This window comes from Capricornis sumatraensis, chromosome 7, assembly GCF_032405125.1.
Source record: "Capricornis sumatraensis isolate serow.1 chromosome 7, serow.2, whole genome shotgun sequence".
Classification (NCBI taxonomy): domain Eukaryota; kingdom Metazoa; phylum Chordata; class Mammalia; order Artiodactyla; family Bovidae; genus Capricornis; species Capricornis sumatraensis.
Genome location: NC_091075.1, coordinates 113,325,538 through 113,345,602, shown reverse-complemented (window position 1 = coordinate 113,345,602; position 20,065 = coordinate 113,325,538). Strand labels below are relative to the sequence as shown.

Genomic DNA, 20,065 nt, shown 5'->3' with positions numbered 1-20,065 from the left:
CATGATGAGTCAATTTGAATTAAGTTCAAGGATAAACACTGTGTTAGGGATCAATTCAAACTCTTCTGTGTTTTGTGAGTGTGATCTGAGGGCCAGCTAACCACTGCCTCTTGGGGTAGCACCCAGAAACTGAGTCCCTGATGGACTGATATAAAAAACATATATTCAAATAATGGCTAAAACTGTTCATAATAGCTAACACAAAGAAGCAACCTAAACGGCCATCAGCAGAGGAATGGATGAAGATGTGGTATGTCTATACAAGGGAATATCACTCAGTCGTTAGAAAGCTTGTGAAGTAACGCCATCTGCAGTGCCGCGGATGGGCCTGGAGATGCGTCACACTGTGAGAAGGAAGGCAGATGAGAAAGAGGCATATCGTAAGTTACTGGGGACAGGTGCAGGGAGGGAGAGCTAGGGAGCTTGGGGTTGACCTGTTGTTGTTTAGTCTCTCAGTTGTGTCTGACTCTTTTGGGACCCCATGGACGGTGGCCAGCCCAGCTCCTCTGTCCATGGGATTTTCCAGACAAGAATACTGGAGTGAGTTGCCATTCCCTTCTCCAGGGGAATCTTCCTGTCCCGCGGACTGAACCCATGACTCCTTCATTGCAGACAGATTCTTTACCACTGAGCCACTTGGGAAGACTACCGCTCTATTTAAAATGGATAACCAACAAGGTCTTACTGTGTATAACATAGGGAACTCTGCTCGATGTTATGTGCCAGCCTGGACGGGAGGGCAGTTTTGGGGAGAATGGATACAGGTATATGTGTGGCTGAATCCCTTCACGGTTCACCTGAACTGTTACAACATTGTTAATAGGCTATGCTCCAATAGGAAATAAAAAGTTTAAAAAATGATGGTTAATGTAGCAAAAAGAAATTAACTGCTTCATTATTTAAAAACTGTGGGAAAATGTTAGGCTAGCATTGCATGTATAAAATGCTGTCTTCTTCTAATACCTTTTTATTTTTTGATTAATTTTTATTGGTGTGCAGTTGCTTTACAATGTTGTATTCATTTCTGCTGCAGAGCAAAGTGAATCAGCCATACATATACACATATTCCCTCTTTTTTAATATCTTAGCTTTTACTTATGTGAAGCTGCTATATAACACAGGGAACCCAGTCTGGTGCTCTGTGACAACCTAGAGGGATGGGATGGGGGTGGGGGTTGGGAGGCAGGCTCAGGAGGGAAGAGACATAGTTAAGACCAACTCCAGCTATCCTATGGCAGAAATCAACACAACATCGTACAGCAATTATCCTCCAGTTAAATAAATAAATACAAATGCCTTTTAAAGTTATGCTGTAGGTTTATTTTAACATTTTGCTTCACACAATTTTAACTTGCCATACAAGACTTGTATCCATATAAATAACCACGTGCCCTTTAAAAAGCCACAAAAACACAGAGTCATTCTGTGCCATGTGGATTCTACCTGAGATGCCCAAGTCACAGTCTTGGGAGTGGTCCTCAGGAGAAACTGCATGCCATGAAGTAAGTCAGCACAGCTCCCAAGGCATCTCTTCCAGCGGGGAGTGTGCAGGCTTGGGTGAGCTTGTTTCCAACAAGAGTGGAAAGGCACAGAAAGTTGTCGAGCCGAAAAGAATGTATTTTCCCAAAATATTTGATATGTACTTGGCTTTGCCTGCCAAGTATATTAGAGACACAGATGTGGTGCGAAACAGGTTGACACAAACAGGACTAAGAAAGACCTACTAAATGCAGAATCCCTATGGACTGAGAAAAATGTGTGTACACATGTACACATATACACCATACGTGCATATGTGTATCCTTCCAACTATCAGAACTGTGTTTGAAAGTGTGCCTCAAAATGTTGTCAAGTCATAAGCCATTAGAGAAGGAAAATAGTGATCCTTAAGGAGCTGGAAATGGGAAAGGAGGCTACGGTTCATTCCCAGAGCCTTTGGGTGAATATGGTGGTGCGTAAAATTTGGGATAGTGACAGGATTTTTCTAGAGCACACAGGAATGAAGTGGGGAGATAAGGCATAGCAGGTTTAGGAGTAAAATATGAGGTTTGATGAGCAATCAGCAGTTTGGTAGAGATGTCACTTATAAGAAGAGCGATATAGAGGATCTACTTACGGAAAAAGTCCTTAGGGCTAGAGACACAGATTTAGTCACTGAGTCGTATCTGACTCTTTCAACCCTGTGGATTGGAGCCCACCAGACTCCTCTGTCCACGGGATTTTCCAGGCAAGAATACAGGAGTGCATTGCCATTTCCTTCTCCAGGGGATCCTCCCAATCCAGGGATCAAACCAGCGACTCCTGCATTGCACGTGGATTTTTTGCCAGCTGAGCCACCAGGGAAGGCCCATGATGCATGGTCAACGGCAAAGATGCAAAATCAGAACTACAGGGAGAGCAGAGTCACGGACGAAGCATCATGCTAATGGAGACACAAAGGTGGTGTGAGGAGCAAATAGCACCTCAGCCTCCGGCCGCCTCCAGGGCCCTCAGGGCGCTCTGCAGCAGGTGTGACAACCTGGGGACCAGCCTCCTCTTTGGTGTCCACCAGCTTTGACCTTAAGCACTCAGACGAGTCTTCTTGAGGGGAAGATTCTCACAAACTGACTTTTACTCTATCCATTTCATCACTGAAAGGAGATGTTAAGGACAAAACTTTCCTGACACAGGGAGCCACCTCATGGGGTATCCTGGTACACAAGGAAGGCACATTAAAGGACCCGGAACTCAGCAAGCAGCCCAGCAATAAGGCAGAGTCTTGAGAAGAAAAACAGCTGGGTTACCCAGTGGACTAGCAGGGACCTATTTCTGAAGACGTTCTGCAGGTAGGCAGGAGGCAAGATTGCACCTTAACCAGAACTGGTCCCTAGCACATATTTTCATGTCCAGCCAAGACCACATCCCACGAGAAGGCGGAGAACGGGCTGGTGAAGAACCCCTGAGCTGGTGGCGGTGGCGGTAGCTGCAAGAACTCCTGACGGGAACTGGACTGTCAATCAAAGGGCAGGCAGAAGGGCGTCTACGATGTTCTAGTGACTTCTTACATACAACTCACTGTGTTAGACTGTCAGTTTCTGTCATCTTCTTTAGTGTTCACCACACTCTGATGAGGGTAAATTTATAATCCTTATTTGAGTGGCAAAGAAGCTGAAGTTCAGAGAGATTAGGTATTTCATTCTAAAGCACAGACTGATGCCAAAATATGGACCCAGAAACGTCTGACTCCAAAATGTATGCTGTTTTCAACAAACCTACTGGGCTCCCTGAAGGATTTCCAAATGAGTTTATTAATTCTCCACTCAATGCTTCTTATGGTTTGACAAGAACAACAAAGAAGTAGAAAATATCTGGATGTTTAAAACTTAAGCAACACATTTTGAAGTAACAATTAAACCAGAAAATATTTTTAAATTATGAGGAAAAGAGACATATCAAAAATTTTAAGAACTGCAGCTAAGGCAGCGCTCAGAAGAAAAATTATAGTGCTAAAATGCACACAGTTTGAGTTCTGCAAACTCAGTGATTGCAATTTCCATCTTAAGAAGCTGAATAAGGAAATACAAAGAAATTAGACTCTCTCTATCTCTAACAATACAGAGAAAAGTAAAACCTAAATAAGTAGAATGAGAAAATCAACAAAGTTAAATGTTGGTTCTTTAAGAGTAGTAAAAATGATCATTCCCAAGCAAGACTAATCAAGTAAAATTCAAGTGAGAAACAAACTGTCAGCATCAAGAACACATAAATACATTTTAACTGACTCCTACATAAGACAGGGAGATGAGAAGAAGCAAGGAAGAGGATGAAAAAATGTACCTGCTTAGAAGCCATGCAAAAAAATCACATTTCAGATTCTATTGTATTCAATTTAATCCAACATACATTCATTAGAAGAGAGCATAAGGACTATCAATCTAGTATTATCTGCTTAGAAAGGGCAAGCACATGAATTTTTGAAATAAAGTTGAGTTCAAATTCATTCTCTGCCTTGACCTAAATGTATGACTTCTGGGAAATTATATAAACTTTCTGAACTTATTCTTCTCATTTAACAAATGGAGGATAGTAATATCAACCTCACAGGGCTGTTGGAAGGATTAGAGATAAAACAACAAGCACAGGAGTAACTTACATCCTACAGAAGGTAACATGACCCACAGCCATGGCATCTATAGTTTATCTGTAGGAAAGATACAAAAATATATCCTGAGGTAAGGTCATTCATTTTGATACGTGACCTTTGCTGAAAAGTCTGGGCATTCATTTTTCTTGACCTGCCAATAGGTTTGGAGAGGTCATTCTTTAACAGAGAGGATGTTACCAACATATTAGCAATATAAAAGAATCATATGAAAAATAAAATAAAAAACTGTATAAAATTTCTACTCTAACTTTATATTATAATTAATTTTTTTTGACTATTAGATCAAGTTAAAAACTATGTCAATAGCATAAGTTATTTTAACATCCTGGAGGAAAAGGTTTCCATCTCTGGTGTTAATTTTATGACAAAAGTTTCCCCCCAAATTCCCAACTTTCCACCAGCATGTCTCCTGAATCGTGTGTGTTGATCTGTACAACCAGGGCTCAACCATGCTGACTGACTCATCCGCAAGATAAATCCTCAGAATCTTCCAAGAAACTCGTCCCGGCTATGATGAGAAAGAAGAAAGGTCAAAAGGCAGTACAATACACCCCTTGGTCAACTTGCCAATGAAAGAAAGCCCTTCATTAATAGCAAAAGTATGCATGGACCACTTAGCACCCACACAAGTTTCTTCTGCGGCAGTGACAATGCCGAGAAAGGTCAAGTCCAAGAGTGAAGGACTGAAACCACAGCCCAGGGTAGCTTCATTTCATGTGCAAAGCCGTAGCAATAGACAACTGATGTTTGATGATATGTGGAGATGGGAACGAATGTCTGGCTCACACATGTCACAGAGAGCTGCTGTGAACCTCCGCTGATGGTCAAGAAACAGCAGAAGCAGCAACCAAAGAGGAGAGACCCCATATTTTCCACTGAGGATTGGTTTTCTCTTCTTCAAAAACTTCCTGAGGAAGTATTGGGTCAAAGCATCAGGCAGCAAGAGGTCGTAGACACTCCAAAAGAGGGCTGGTTGCCGTCAACGAGAGGACTCCGATTTTTTGCACAGAATACCTCCTATACTATCAGCAGGTGAATGACTCTAGTTTTCATAAAAATCAAATCACAAAGCAACAGAGTTCAATGGGAGTGGCTGGCACATAGTGGAGGGGGTTGTCTAGTGGGGATAAAGTGGTTCCTTTAATTGCAGTCAAATCTGATTTTGTTAAATGTGTCAAGAAAGAGAGAGAGCCTTAGAAGTAGCTAGCAGCATCCCTGGGCTTCTAGGATGGACCATCTCAGGCTCATCTCTAGCCCTCTGTCATGACCAGCTGGGCACATTGGCTCTAAGAAGAGTCATCCATCCTCATCAACATTGTGATCTGGGATCCCCCACGTGAATACGTGTGTGTGTGTGTGTGTGTGTGTGTGTGTGTGTGTGTGCGCACGCTCAGTTGTGTCTGACTCTTTGAGACCCCATGTCTTATAGCCTGCCAGACTCCTCTGTCCATTCTTGTCTGGAATATTCCAGACAAAAATACTGGAGTGGGTTGCCATTTCCTACTCCAGGGGATCTTCCTGGACCAGGAGCTGGACCCTCATCTCTTAATGTCTCTTGCACTGGTAGGTGGGTTCTTTATCACTAGCGCCACCCAGAAAACCCACCTGAATACATTCTAGGTGGGAAAAGGATCCTCACCCTCCAGGAAATAATGCTATGGAAGGAGTCTACAGTCGATATCTATATCAATGACGTTCACTTTGAGCTCCCCTAGAGACAAGCAGGTTTCTTGCAAAGTCACCAAATTGTTAGATACCACAGTTCGATACAATAGGGAACTGTTAGATACAACAGGGGACCCTGAGGGTCTGGTTATGCTGAATATATCATGACCTCATGATTGAAGCAAACCAGCAGTGATTTCAAATATGGTCCCCAAGTTTAAGGTCACATGAACTGATGCTTGAGTGACAGGTGCTGGCCTCCTATGTAGGTCACTCCACAAGTCCAGGTGGGAAGGTATATGTAATTATTTTTGTAAGGTGAAGGATGAGTGAGCTCACCCAGAACCTACAGTTTGGGCCATTCATTTAAAAAAAAAAAAAGGGTGAAAGGTTAATGTAAGGAAAGAGACAAAAGTGTTTTGTGAATGACTCACTTAATATTCCCTAATCTTGCCCCAGGTTTTCGTATTCCATTCTCTCAATGCAAAAGACCTTTGAGTAACTCAGACTGGTCAGATGTCTGCCATGTCTCTTCTATGGGTGTCCCTTTGTTCTGTTTTCCCATCTAACTGCGACAGAAAGCTTGTGTTATTCTCTGGCAGTTTCCAGAGAGAAGCCAGCTGGCTGATGGGGAATTCAGGTCATTGGAGAGACAAAGCCTTGAGCAAATGTTCCTTGAATCTGTCCCCCTGCCTTTCTGACACGGCTGGGGGGAAAGGGTGGTGGCAGGGAAGTGATGGGAAGCATTTCAGCTTTGACATTCTTTGAGAAAGTGTTTTTCTCTGCATCTATTCTATGGGAACTGTCTGTCCCGTATCTATCTGTCATATATGGGAAAATTTCCAGAGATGCTTTTGGCACAGATCTCTGCCTGGAGTTAAATATTGACCACACATCTTAAAAATAGTGAGGGGTCTCAGTTATGATAACAGAGTTGTAGGTGATTTTAAAAAACATATACTCAGGGCTTCCCTGGTGGTACAGTGGATAAGAATCCACTTGCCAATGCAGGGGACATGGGTTCGATCCCAGATCTGGGAAGATCCCACATGCTGTGGAGCAAATAAGCCCTCATGCCGCCAACTACTGAGCCCCGCACACCCTAGAGCCTGGGAGCCACAGCAAGAGAAGCTATTGCCGCATGAAGCCCGCTCACCACAGCTTGAGACAAGCGCACACGGCGACGAAGACCAGCATGGTCCAAAGCAAACAAATAACTAAAATTTTTGAAAACCAGAATAAAAAAAATATATATATATATCTGTAATTTAAACTTTTCTCCAATAAATATGTGTTACGGGTAAACAGTTTTAAGAGTCTACATTTTTACATTAGAAAACCATAAAGCTTGCTCTTTATGATTTGAGATTATGGATATACCCTCTACCTTCTAAATCAAGGGTCAGGAAGGCCAAGCTAGGAAGTCTTAGAAGTCACCCAGTCCGTTCCAGTGTTACAGATGATGGATGGAAGCCCGGAAAGGGCGGTGGGCTTTAAGGAGAATAAATGTGGAGGCCTGAAGTCAGGCCTCCTGTCTGTTGTGAGTGTCTGCTTAAAGCCCCCCGAGCAGATCTGAGTGTTGGTGTCTAGAGGAGCTAGGCACCCAGGGAGCTGACCTGTGTCTGACCTGTGTCTGTGTGTAAGCCACGAAGTGTTAGGCATCTACAACTGAGACCCAACCAAAGAAACCTCACCTGAAAGATATGGCAAGTCACAAGGCCTTTATAAATCCTTTGCTTTGGGCAAAATGTGCTTCTACACCCCTGAAAGTCAGGAGCTCTGGGTCACGCCTGTCACATGGGAAAGCAGGAAAGATGCCCTCAAACCTGGGTCACCTTTAGAAGCAAATCACTGCTAGAGTGATTTGCGTGGGGAAGGACGAGGAACAGGGCGGGGCAGTGGACATCAGAAGGCCACTGGCTGGAAATGGCTTCCTGGCTAAGCTGGGAGAGGGGCGGAGTTCACTGAAGGGCACTACCCAGAGCGCCGTCAAGGCCCAAGGGAAGAGCGTCTGCATGTGGCGGGAAAGCATCAGTTACCTGAGATTATCCCTGCAGATAAATCTGACATTTCTTTCACTTAAGATCGACTTCAGTTTCGTTATAGAGGAGCCAGAGCATGAGTCACTGGAGGAAAAAAAAAAAGAAAGTGTTAAAACAACAAGAGCTCACAAGCATTTCCTTGGAGTCGCTTGGTTTCTTCCAGGAGGTGGGCCCTGGGCAAGGCCCTCAGATGAAGACGTGAAGTGGAGGGAGCTTCAGAGAGCTCACAGGTCCGCAGCAGAGTCAAAGGTGTGAACTAGGTAGAGACCTACCACGGAGATACAATTAAGAGACTGTCAAGTGAGTGAAAGTCACTCAGCCGTGTCCGACTCTTTGCCACCCCATGGACTTAGTCCATGGAATTCTCCAGGCCAGAATACTGGAGTGAGTAGCCTTTCCCTTCTCTAGGGGATCTTCCCAACCCAGGGATCGAACCCAGGTCTCCCACATTGCAGGCGGATTCTTTACCAGCTGAGCCACCAGGGAAGCCCAAGAACACTGGAGTGGGTGGCCTATTCCTTCTCCGGTGGAACTTCCCAACCCGGGAATTGAGCCTGGGCCTCCTGCTGAGTGGATTCTTTACCAGCTGAGCTATGCTGGGATGGGGTACAGGTAGAGGAAGGCCCCATTCATTTCCTGAGCCAGTCCTTTCTCAGCGCATTCATCCCTGTGACTCCGGATTCTTTCACGAGCTGATTCCTGAAATAAGCCTGAGAATATATAGGAGTACAGAGTAATAACACATACCGGGGAGGTTTTCCAGGGTCATGTACCAGCCAAACTTGTAGTGTAACCATTGGCTTCAAGTTAGGGGCTTCCACTCGTCCAAATATGCTAAGAGAGAAGAGACACAGAACATTGTTAACCCCAGACTGAATTGTTGGAGCACCCACAGCCCCTGTGAAAAGTCATCGGGCAGGGTGTCACTGGTTAGAACCTACCGTTTGGAAGTGACCCATGATTTGCATCAGAATCAGCCACCTTCACTTATTCAGGATGACCCCAAATAAGTAAGATTCTCAAAATAAGGGTCTTCATCTGTACATTGATGCTGATTCTTTACACACTTGCTATTCCAAGAAGATTGAATTCTCTTATACTTGCTTAGACCGAGGTAAGGAGCTCATTAGAATCTCAGAATCTCTGCCCACCACCACCTGCTGAATCAGAGCCAGCAGCCCAACAATTCTCAGGTGATCCCCATGCACAGTGAGTTTGAGAAGCGTGTCATTGAAAGACCCCTCTGTCCTGTTCTGACCCCAGCCCTCAGCTCTCCCCATTAGGCTCCACTACTCCTGTCACAAGCGCCTGGGCCCCTAATATCAGATTACAACATTTTGGAAGGTTCACACTTGCACCCGAAAGCCCGAAAGGTTGGGGTCAGAAGAAGACAAGAGGACAAAGGCTCCCCCTGGACTCAAACAGTAACAGAGGGCAAGGAGGGGCTGCTCTGGTGGTCCAGTGGTTAAGAATCTGCTTGCCGTGCAGGAGACGTGGGTTCAAACCTTGGTTGGGGAACTAAGGTCCCACATGCCATGCGGGCAACTGCAACTAAGACAGGATGTAGCCAAATAAGTATTAAAAAAGAGAGAGAGAGAGAAAGAGAGAGGAAAGGAGAATTCATCTGGGGCATCTGGAGTGCCGGGTGGTGGAGCTTTAGTCACTCGGTTATGTCCAGCTCTTGTGATCCCATGGACTGTAGCGTACCAGGCTCTTCTGCCCATGGAGAGGAAAACAGTGGAGCAGGTTGCCATTTCCTCCTCCAGGGGATCTGCCCAACCCAGGAATTGAACCCATGTCTCCTGTGTCTCCTGCACTGGCAGGCAGATTCTTCACCACTGAGCCACCTGGGAAGCTGTACAGGAGAGAGGGCTGCTGCTGCTAAATCACATCAGACATGTCCGACTCTGTGCGACCCCATAGATGGAAGCCCACCAGGCTCCCCAGTCCCTGGGATTCTCCAGGCAAGAACACTGGAGTGGGTTGCCATTTCCTTCTCCAATGCATGCAAGTGAGAAGTGAAAGTGAAGTGCTGACTTGTGTCCAACTCTTAGCAACCCCATGGACTGTAGCTTACCAGGCTCCTCTGTCCATGGGATTTTCCAGGCAAGAGTACTGGAGTGGGTTGCCATTGCCTTCTCCGACAGGAGAGAGAGCAGGTCTCAAAAAGCTAAGAGGAAGAGTTGGACCCCGTGCAAGGACCTTTAGAGAATTTTAAACATTGGAGAAACTGGACAAAAGTGTTGACTTAGAAAGACAAAAATCTCACCATAGAATACAACATTCTACCTTTTGTAGCCCACATCTTCAGTCCTGAAGTTTGACATGAAAAGCATATTCTTCTAAAGGTGAAAGAGCCAGTAGGAGACTGTATTAGCCCTGACCCACCGGAGGCAAAGGGAAAAGTACCTCATTTCATCAAAGGCGTTCTCGAGCGACCCGTTGAGCACCACCTGGACTGTACCACAGGCACTTTCTGCAAACTTAAAAACAGAAACACCATTCCTCAGTATGCAGACTTAATGCCAGTCCCCAGCAGGTCCATCCCCAGCAGCTCTTAACATCAGCTGGTGAAAGAGCAGCTGCCCGTAGGGTTCTACCTCAGACGTTTACCCCAAATTCAGTTCAGTTCAGTTCAGTTCAGTCACTCAGTCATGTCCGACTCCTTGCGACCCCATGGACTGCAGCACGCCAGGCCTCCTTGTCCATCACCAACTCCTGGAGTTCACTCAGACTCACGTCCATCGAGTCAGTGATGCCATCCAGCCATCTCTTCCTCTGTCGTCCCCTTCTCCTCCTGCCCCCAATCCCTCCCAGCATTAGAGTCTGCTCCAATGAGTCAACTTTTTGCATGAGGTGGCCAAAGTACTGGAGTTTCAGCTTTAGCATCATTCCTTCCAAAGAAATCCCAGAGTTGATCTCCTTCAGAATGGACTGCTTGGAACTCCTTGCAGTCCAAGGGACTCTCAAGAGTCTTCTCCAACACCACAGTTCAAAAGCTTCAATTCTTCGGTGCTCAGCCTTCTTCAGAGTCCAACTCTCACATCCATACATGACTACTGGAAAAACCATAGCCTTGACTAGATGGACCTTAGTTGGCAAAGTAATGTCTCTGCTTTTGAATATGCTATCTAGGTTGGTCATAACTTTTCTTCCAAGGAGTAAACATCTTTTAATTTCATGGCTGCAATCACCATCTGCAGTGATTTTGGAGCCCAAAAAAATAAAGTCTGACACTGTTTCCACTGTTTCCCCATCTATTTCCCATGAAGTGATGGGACTGGATGCCATGATCTTCGTTTTCCGAATGCTGAGCTTTAAGCCAACTTTTTTGCTCTCCTCTTTCACTTTCATCAAGAGGCTTTTGAGTTCCTCTTCACTTTCTGCCATAACGGTGGTGTCATCTGCATATCTGAGGTGATTGATATTTCTCCCAGCAATCTTGATTCCAGCTTGTGTTTCTTCCAGTCCAGTGTGTCTCATGATCTACTCTGCATAGAAGTTAAATAAGCAGGGTGATAATATAGAGCCTTGACAGACTCCTTTTCCTATTTGGAACCAGTCTGTTGTTCCATGTCCAGTTCAAACTGTTGCTTCCTGACCTGCATACAGATTTCTCAAGAGGCAGGTCAGGTGATCTGGCATTCCCATCTCCTTCAGAATTTTCCACAGTTTCTTGTGATCCACACAGTCAAAGGCTTTGGCATAGTCAATAAAGAAGAAATAGATGTTTTTCTGGAACTCTCTAGCTTTTTCCATGATCCAGCAGATGTTGGCAATTTGATCTCTGGTTCCTCTGCCTTTTCTAAAACCACCTTGAACATCTTACTAGAGGGCATATGCTTGTTCCAATCCGTGTCTGAACAATGAAGTTCAGCTTCATTGCTGCTAAGTTGGCGGTTCAGAAGGCAGAAGTCCAGATGAGTAAGAACAGCATCATTGCCAGAGAAGGACGGTAACATTGCTTTCCTAACACCACGCACTGTAGACACCATACCTCTTATTCAGTGGGAGCAGACCCGTCAGCAGTAAGAAAGGAAGAAAGACAACAGAAAATGCCAAGGAGAAAGAAACTGTGACAGACGGTGGCCTTGAAGGCTGCATGGGCATACTGAGGAGTGGAGAACGAATGAACGAGTGGATATTTTTGAACATGGGGTTGTAGTTCTTCAGGCAACAAAGATTCAGCTGGAATCTTCACTAGATGCTGGGGAAAATAAGATGAACAAAAGTATGTGATCTACGGAGGGGAAAATGGATACATGTATATGTATGGCTGAGTCCCTTCACTGTTCACCTGAAACTGTCATAACATTGTTTGTTAATCAGCTATATGCTAATACAAAATAAAAGCACTAAGCAATCTACTATTTCTTCCAGGAGGCCCACCCAGACCCCCTGGGACTATCTCTGCATCCCCTTCTCACATTATCCAGCTCTAGGGAATTGTGATGATGAGTTTAACGTGGGTTTAGCCCCTGGGACTGATAGTTGTGAGCCTGGCCGTTGCACCCACCTCCACAGTGCTGGAGCCTTGCAGCCAGGGTGGGCGCCCAAGGAAAGTCCATGGACGGAGAACAGGGAAGGAGAGCAAGATGCCCAAACACCCTGTGATGGAGAGCAGCGAGGAACCAGCAAAGGCACAACAGAGGAGGATCAAAACCAAGTGCTAGAGGGTGAACAGGACTTCACCTGGTAGGGGTTGAGGCAGGTGCACACAGAAAGGCCAGGACAGGGCTGCTGTAGTGGGCCAGTGGTTAATAGTCTGCCTGCCAGTGCAGGGGACACAGGTTTGATCCCTGGTCTGGGAAGATCCCACATGCTGCCGAGCAATGAAACCCATGCACCACAACTTCTGAAGCTCCTGCAGCCAGAGTCTGTGCTCCACAACAAGAGAAGCCACACCAGTGAGAAGTCCTCACACTCAACTAGAGAAAGCCTGGGTGCAGCAGTGATGACCCAGAACAGTCAAAAAAAAATAAATCAATAAAAGTATTTTAAAAATAAGCACAAAAGAAGCTTAGTGTGAGGCCAGAAATATATAGACAGAGGGGAAGATGGTATTTCCCAGCGTGAATTCTGGATCGGGAGTCAGACATCTTGGGACAAACACCCACGTTTGCCACTTGCTGCGTCTCTTTAGTGGAATGCTTATTTACCTTCACCTCCATTTTGTCATCTGTAAAATGGGTATGATACTCAAGGTGCCTGCTTCATAGAGTTCTTGCGAGGATGCATGATTTTAATCCACATAAAACCCTGAGGACTACACCTAGCACACAGTAAATGGTCTGCAAATGTAGATTATTAAGACTGTTCCAGGAATCTAAGATGGGCCAATACCTGGATCAGAGGATTCAACCAAGCCAGAGGTGCCTGGCAGCCAATGCTCCAGAAAAAGGCAGCAGCAGGACTCTTCATCTAGAGCCCAAGACCTTCCATGAATGGCCACAAATTACATGTGAAAGTCTTTTGGCACGTGCTTAGGAACATTTTTCTCAGGAAAGAACCCTAAACTTTTGTTTCTAAAAGGATCTGGGATGCTCCCTTCTCCAGGTGAATTAAAACCAGCCACTGATTGATGACCTCCTAAGCTCTTTGGTCTCCAAATTCTAGAATTTCATATGTAGTACTTACCCTTTTGTTTGTTTTTCTTCATAAAGTGAATTATTTTATTTTAATATTTTTTACTGGAGGATAACTGCTTTACAATGTTGGGTAGGTTTCACACAGTACAACAATATGCCACCAGTGAATTTGCTCAGTCGTGTCAGACTCTTTGGGATCCCATGGACTGTAGCCTAGCAGGCTCCTCCATCCATGGAATTTTCTAGGCAAGAGTACTGGAATGGGTTGCCATTTCCTTCTCCAGGGGATCTTCCTGACCCAGGGATTGAACCCAGGTCTCCCACATTGCAGGCAGACACTTTACCGTCTGAGCTACCAGGGAAGCCCAAACAACATGAAACAGACATAAATATACATATATCCCCTCCCTCTAGACACTCCTTCCCATTCTGCCCCCATCCCACCCCGGTTCTTACCCTTTCGGACAGCGCTTCCCAGAATACAGAACGATAGTTCGTTCTGCAGTCTTCCTTCCAGTCTGGACAAGACCACGTGTTCAAATCTAAAAGACACGGTTTGCAGAAAAGTACTTAAAGTGGGAGAGAAAAGGCGTAATTCATCTCTGTTCTTTGCGAGCTGTCGGATCACAGTGGAGCCACTTTCCGAAGCATCACTGCCAAGACAGAGGACGGAGAACGGACGCCTCTCGACCCAATTAACCGAGTGCCCCCTGAATCCCTTCCAAGTTCTCAGCTTACCCTTCACGCCCCAGACAGGAACACAGTGACCAGCTTTGAGTCATCATTCTGGGAAACTGCAGGAAAAGCTCATCTGACAGAGACAAGCCCCCAGTAGAATTTCCAGTTCCAGGAAGAATTTGAGATCATTTCCTCCCTCACTGCTTTCATCCCCATGCCCTTAGGCTCAGATACCCTCAGAGTCTTCCTACACATACCCCATCCAGACAGGCTCAGCTGTCAGCGAGGAACCACAGACATAAGGCAGGAACACAGTTTCTGTGCTACTTCTATGAAGGACACCTGCCTTAACACACTGACATTTATTTGTATTGTTTTTTATTGAGGTATAACAGAGGATGAGCTGGTCAGCATGACCGACTCAATGGACACGAATTTGAGCAAACTCTGGGAGACAGTGCACGGCAGGGAAGCCTGGCATGCTGCAGTGTAATGTGTCACAAAGAGTTGGACATGACTTAGCAACCGAACAGCTGCAACGACAAATAATTGACAAAAGCGTAAACTACCTAAAGGGTATAATATAGTGATTTGATGTGCATATATATTGGGGAAAGATTCTTCCCCATCAGGCTAATTAGTGTATCCATCACCTCACTTTTTTTTTTTTTTCTTTTGATGAGAACTTTGAAGTCCTTATGGTGAAAGCTGAGTGCAGAAGAATTGATGCTTTTGAACTGTGGTGTTGGAGAAGACTCTTGAGAGTCCCCTGGACTGCAAAGAGATCCAACGAGTCCATCCTAAAGGAGATCAGTCCTGGGTATTCACTGGAAGGACTGATGCTGAAGCTGAAACTGCAATATTTTGGCCATATCACGTGAAGAGTTGACTCACTGGAAAAGACTCTGATGCTGGGAGGGATTGGGGGCAGGAGGAGAAGGGGATGACAGAGGATGAGATGGCTGGATGGCATCACCGACTCAATGGACATGGGTTTGGGTGGACTTGGGGAGTTGGTGATGGACAGGGAGGCCTGGCGTGCTGCGGTTTATGGGGTCGCAAAGAGTGGGACACGACTGAGCGACTGAACTGAACTGATGGCTTCTGTGGTGGCTCAGCAAGTAAAGAATCTGCCTGCAATGCAGGAAACCCTGGTTTGATTCCTGGACTGAGAAGATCTCCTGGAGAAAAGAACAGCTACCCACTCCAGTATTCTGGCCTGGAGAATTCCACAGACTGTATAGTCCATGGGGTCACAAAGAATTGGACATGACTGAGCAACTTTCACTTTCTTTGAAGTCCTACTGTCCAGCAAATTTCTATTATATAATACAAAGTTAACAATTATAGGCATCATGTTACACATTAAATTCTCAGATCTTATCTGTCTAATAAATGAAAAATTTTACCCTTCTTTCCCTATTTCCTCCACTTTCCAACCCCTTGAAACCACTTATGTAGTTTCTGTTTCTATGGTTGCTTTTTTTTTTTTTAAAGATTCCACTTATAAGTGGTACCATGCTGTATCTGTCTTTTTCTGTCTGGTTTATTTCACTTAGCATAGTACCCTCCAGCTTCATCATATTGTCACAAATGATGGGACTTTCTTTTTGCAAAGGCTGAATAATATCCCATTTTGTGTGTGTATATCACATTTTCTTTATCCAATGCATTTGACTACAAGCATTTATTGAGTATTATGTCCTGGAGACAGAGAAATGAGTTAGATAAAAGTTCTGCCTTCAGAGGCCCCCGTGATCTGCTATAATCAAATAAATCAGAGAAAAGTCAATTTGGGTTGGGAGTGGTATGCAGCACCAGGAGGGAAGGTGATGTTGAACTTGATTTTGAAGGATGAATAGGAGTCTTCAGACAGATGAGCTAGAGAAAGGGGTTCCATGAGGAGAGAGCAGTGCACAGGCATGGGGTTTACAATGATCCTGGCAGAGCAGAAGGGATGGGGAGGGGCTGGACTGATGATCAGGTGTATGAAAGACAGAATTCAGACTTTATCTTAGAGGCAAAGAGAGCTGTTCGGGTTTTAGGTATGAGACAGAAGCAATCCCATTGGGATGGCCAGATGGAGGCTGACCTAAAGGGGTCAGGGATAAGCAGTCTGTTCAGTAAGAAAAGAGAGGATGTTAGTGAGCTGGATTCAGGCAGTGGTAACAGACACAGGAAGGAAAGGACGAATGCCAGGTAAATGACTAGATGGGGACTGCTTGGGCATGGCAGCGGAGGGCAGAATGAGAGTGAAGGCACAATCTGGCATGGTGTCACCTTGGCTTTGCACCAGCAAGCAGGTCCTGAGGGTGTGGAGAGACCCCAGAACCCTTTCTCGTGCCCCAGAAGTCAGACACATAGCAGCCGCTTGTCTCCTCTGCAGGTATGTGCACAGCTGACCCTACAAAAACACCCATCTTTCTGCTTCCCTCTCATTATAGGTTAACTCATGTACCCCCCAAAAGATGTGTTGAAGGCTATTTGCAGATGCAATCAAGTCACAATGAGACTGCTACTTCAATAAAAATAATTAATTTTTTAAAATGAGACTGCTAGGTTGGGTGGGTCCTAGTCCCATAAGGCTGAGGTCCTTATGAGAAGGGAGGTTTGGTTACAGAGGCAAACACGGGGAGAAGATGCTGTGGAGACACACAGGAAGACGACAGCCAAGTGGGGATGGAGACAGGGGGTGGAGTGGGTATCCATGAGCAAGGTTTTCCAGCAAACACCAGAAGCTGGAAGAGTCAGAGTCTCTCCCCCTGGAACCTTCAGACAGAGCACAGCCCAGCCGACACCTTGATACAGGACTTCTAGTCTCCAGAAGTGTGAGAAAATAAATGTATATTGTTTGATGTCACATTCATTAGATCATAGAGAAAGCAAGGGAGTTCCAGAAAAACACCTACTTCTGCTTCCTTGACTACACTAAAGCCTTTGACTGTGTGGACACGCCGAACTGTGGAAAATTCTCAAAGAGATGGGAATACCAGACCACCTTACCTGTCTCCTAGGAAACCTGTATGCAGGTCAAGAAGCAGCAGTTAGAACCGGACGTGGAACAATGGACTGGTTCCAAACTGGGGAAGGAGTATGATAGGACTGTTTATTTTCACCCTGCTTATTTAATTTATATGCAGAGTACATCATAAGAAATGCTGTATGAATCAAGCTGGAATCGAGATTGTGTGTGTGTGTGTGTGTGTGTGTGTGTGTGTGCATGCTCAGGTGTGTCAGACTCTTTGTGACTCCGTGGAATGCAGCATGCCAGGCCCCTCTGTCCATGGGATTTTCTCAGCAATAATACTGGAGTGGGTTGCCATGCCCTCCTCCAGGGGATCTTCCCTACCCAGGGATCAAATTCGCATCTCCTGCATTAGCAGGCAGGTTCTTTATCACTGAGCCACCTGCCAGGAGAAATATCAACAACCTTAGACATGCAGATGATACCACTATTAATGGCAGAAAGTGAAGAGGAACTAAAGAGCCTCTAGATGAGGGTGAAAGAGGAGAGTGAAAAAGCTGGCATGAATCTCAACTTTTAAAAAACTAAGATCATGGCATCTGGTCCCATCACTTCATGGCAAATAGAAGGGGGAAAAGTGGAAACAGTGACAGACTTTATTTTCTTGGGCTCCTAAATCACAGCAGAGAGCAAATGCAAGGATAAAATTAATAGACTCTAGCTCCTTGGAAGGAAAACTATGACAAACCTAGACAGTATATTAAAAAGCAGAGACATTACTTTGCTGACAAAGGTCTTAGTCAAAGCTATTGTTTTTTTCAGTAGTCATGTATGGATCTGAGAGTTGGACTATAAAGAAAGATTAGCGCTGAAGAACTGATGCTTTTGAATTGTGGTGCTGGAGAAGACTCTTGAGAACCCCTTGGACTGAAGGGAGATCAAACCAGTCCATCCTAAAGGAAATCATTCCTGAATAGTCACTGGAAGGACTGGTGCTGAAGCTGAAATAATTTGGCCACATGACATGAAGAACTGACTCATCAGGAAAGACCCAGATGCTAGAAAGATTGGAGGCAGGAGGAGAAGGGAGCAGCAGAGGATGAGACGGTTGGAACGCATCACCGGACATGCTCAATGAACATGGCTTTGAGCAAACTCTGGGAGATAGTAGAGGACAGAGGAGCCTGGTGTGCTTCAGTCCCTGGGGTCACAAAGAGTTGGACATGACCTAGTGACTGAACAACAACAAAATGCAGTTCTTCATTATGGCAGCCTCAGGAAACTAACATAACTACAGATGTGGGCTTGACCTCCAATGATGGAAAATAAAGCTCTAGATCAGAAACCTTCAGGGATGAGGAAGTAATCCTGAGGGTTTCCATAATAATTAAATGCATTAAAAACAAAATAACGCAAATTAGAACAAAACCTTTTCCATGTACCGATGTAAATAAATACTGTGGAGTTGAAAGATAAATTTGAATCATCTCCAATAGAGGCAAAAATGTTGATGATAATGAAGTGAACATACGTTTTGTAAGATGCTACATCAGTGCCCCTGTTCATAGGGTTTCATGAACATAAAGCTTTTTTATCTTCACAACCACATCCAGAGAGAAGTTTCTGAGTTTGTCACCTACCTCCTGCCCACAAGGATATCTCCCCCTTGCTACTTGCTTATTAGGTAAAGAGAAAAGGAGAGAAATTTTACAATAAAGAGAAATCAAGACCCTAAAAATCAGATAAGAAGTTTTTTAAAAAAGAGGAATTTGAGGTTACAATGGAAACTGCTGCTGCTGCTAAGTCGCTTCAGTCGTGTCCAACTCTGTGTGACCCCATAGACGGCAGCCCATCAGGTTCCCCCGTCCCTGGGATTTTCCAGGCAAGAACACTGGAGTGGGTTGCCATTTCCTTCTCCAATGCATGAAAGTGAAAAGTGAAGGTGAAGTCGCTCAGTCGTGTCCGACTCTTAGCGACCCCATGGATTGCAGCCTACCAATTTCATAATAAAGCAAACCAACAAGGCAAAATTAATGTAGCAAAAAATAAGGAGAAAGCATTTAAGCCAGACTGTAGAACAATTAAAACATAAATTTAGGAATGGAAAGACAGCAAACAAAACAAAGGGAAGAGGTTAAAATCAGTAAAACCTGAGGCCAAAGAAGAAGGAAGCTGACAAAATAAAATGACCTATATGGGATTTAATTGAAAAGAGAGCAATAATAAAGAACTCTAAATGGTAAACAGATGAGAAGTAGATGTTTATATATCTTTAACTTTAAGAAAGAATTGAAGTGGTAAATTGAAAAAAAAATAAAAAGTTTTAAGGAAACACATTTAAAAGCTAAAAGGATTAAATGAATGACCATCAAAAGCTAAAGCAGGTGCACTCTTTACCACTAGTGCTGCTGGGAAGCCCAACTTACAATAAAGGACATTTTAAAAGGAGAGCAAGAAATATGGTGAAAACTGGAAGTTAGCCAAAAAGAAAAAAAAATGGAGACATATTTATATGTCATATTTCTGGGTGGAAATTCTAGATTAAAAATGAATTGAAAATTACAAAATAAACACACTAGATGAAAATATAGAAGACTTCAGTCTTGCCTGAGGAAAACCTAAGCAAAACAAGCAACCCAGTAGCCAAATGGGGCAGGGTTGACAGACTTCCCTGCCTTTCTATAGACAAAACACAAAATATAAACAGTATTAAAAGAAAAACAGAAGCTGAGAAAAATAGATAGGTGACAGAAAACAAGCAGGATGTCACGTGGTTCAGAATACAGATCCTTCAGCCAGGAATCCTGGGTCTGCTCCAGCTCTACCACTCACTAGCTGACAACCCACTCTGCAGCCCTGGGCCTCAGACTTCTCATCTGTACAATGGGATCATCTCAGGAGTCCTGAAGGATTAAATGAGCAAATATTCGTACAGCACATAGAGCAATGACTGGGACTATTATAAGTCCCAATAAATAGTAGC

The 20,065-nt window shown here is 44.6% G+C and overlaps 1 protein-coding gene across 1 annotated transcript in view; it reads right to left on the bottom strand.

Annotated features, from left to right (window-relative positions):
- Positions 1–1,391: 1,391 nt before the first annotated feature.
- CD38 (CD38 molecule) overlaps positions 1,392–20,065 on the bottom strand; it is a 53,276-nt gene continuing 34,602 nt past the window's right edge. Inside the window, exons 4-8 of the mRNA XM_068975216.1 lie at positions 13,896–13,981; positions 10,261–10,334; positions 8,599–8,685; positions 7,849–7,935; positions 1,392–4,652 (exon numbers count right to left, since the gene is read on the bottom strand). Coding sequence (XP_068831317.1) covers positions 4,625–4,652; positions 7,849–7,935; positions 8,599–8,685; positions 10,261–10,334; positions 13,896–13,981 — 362 coding nt within the window. The 3' untranslated portion in view covers positions 1,392–4,624. The remainder of the gene's footprint in view (positions 4,653–7,848; positions 7,936–8,598; positions 8,686–10,260; positions 10,335–13,895; positions 13,982–20,065) is intronic.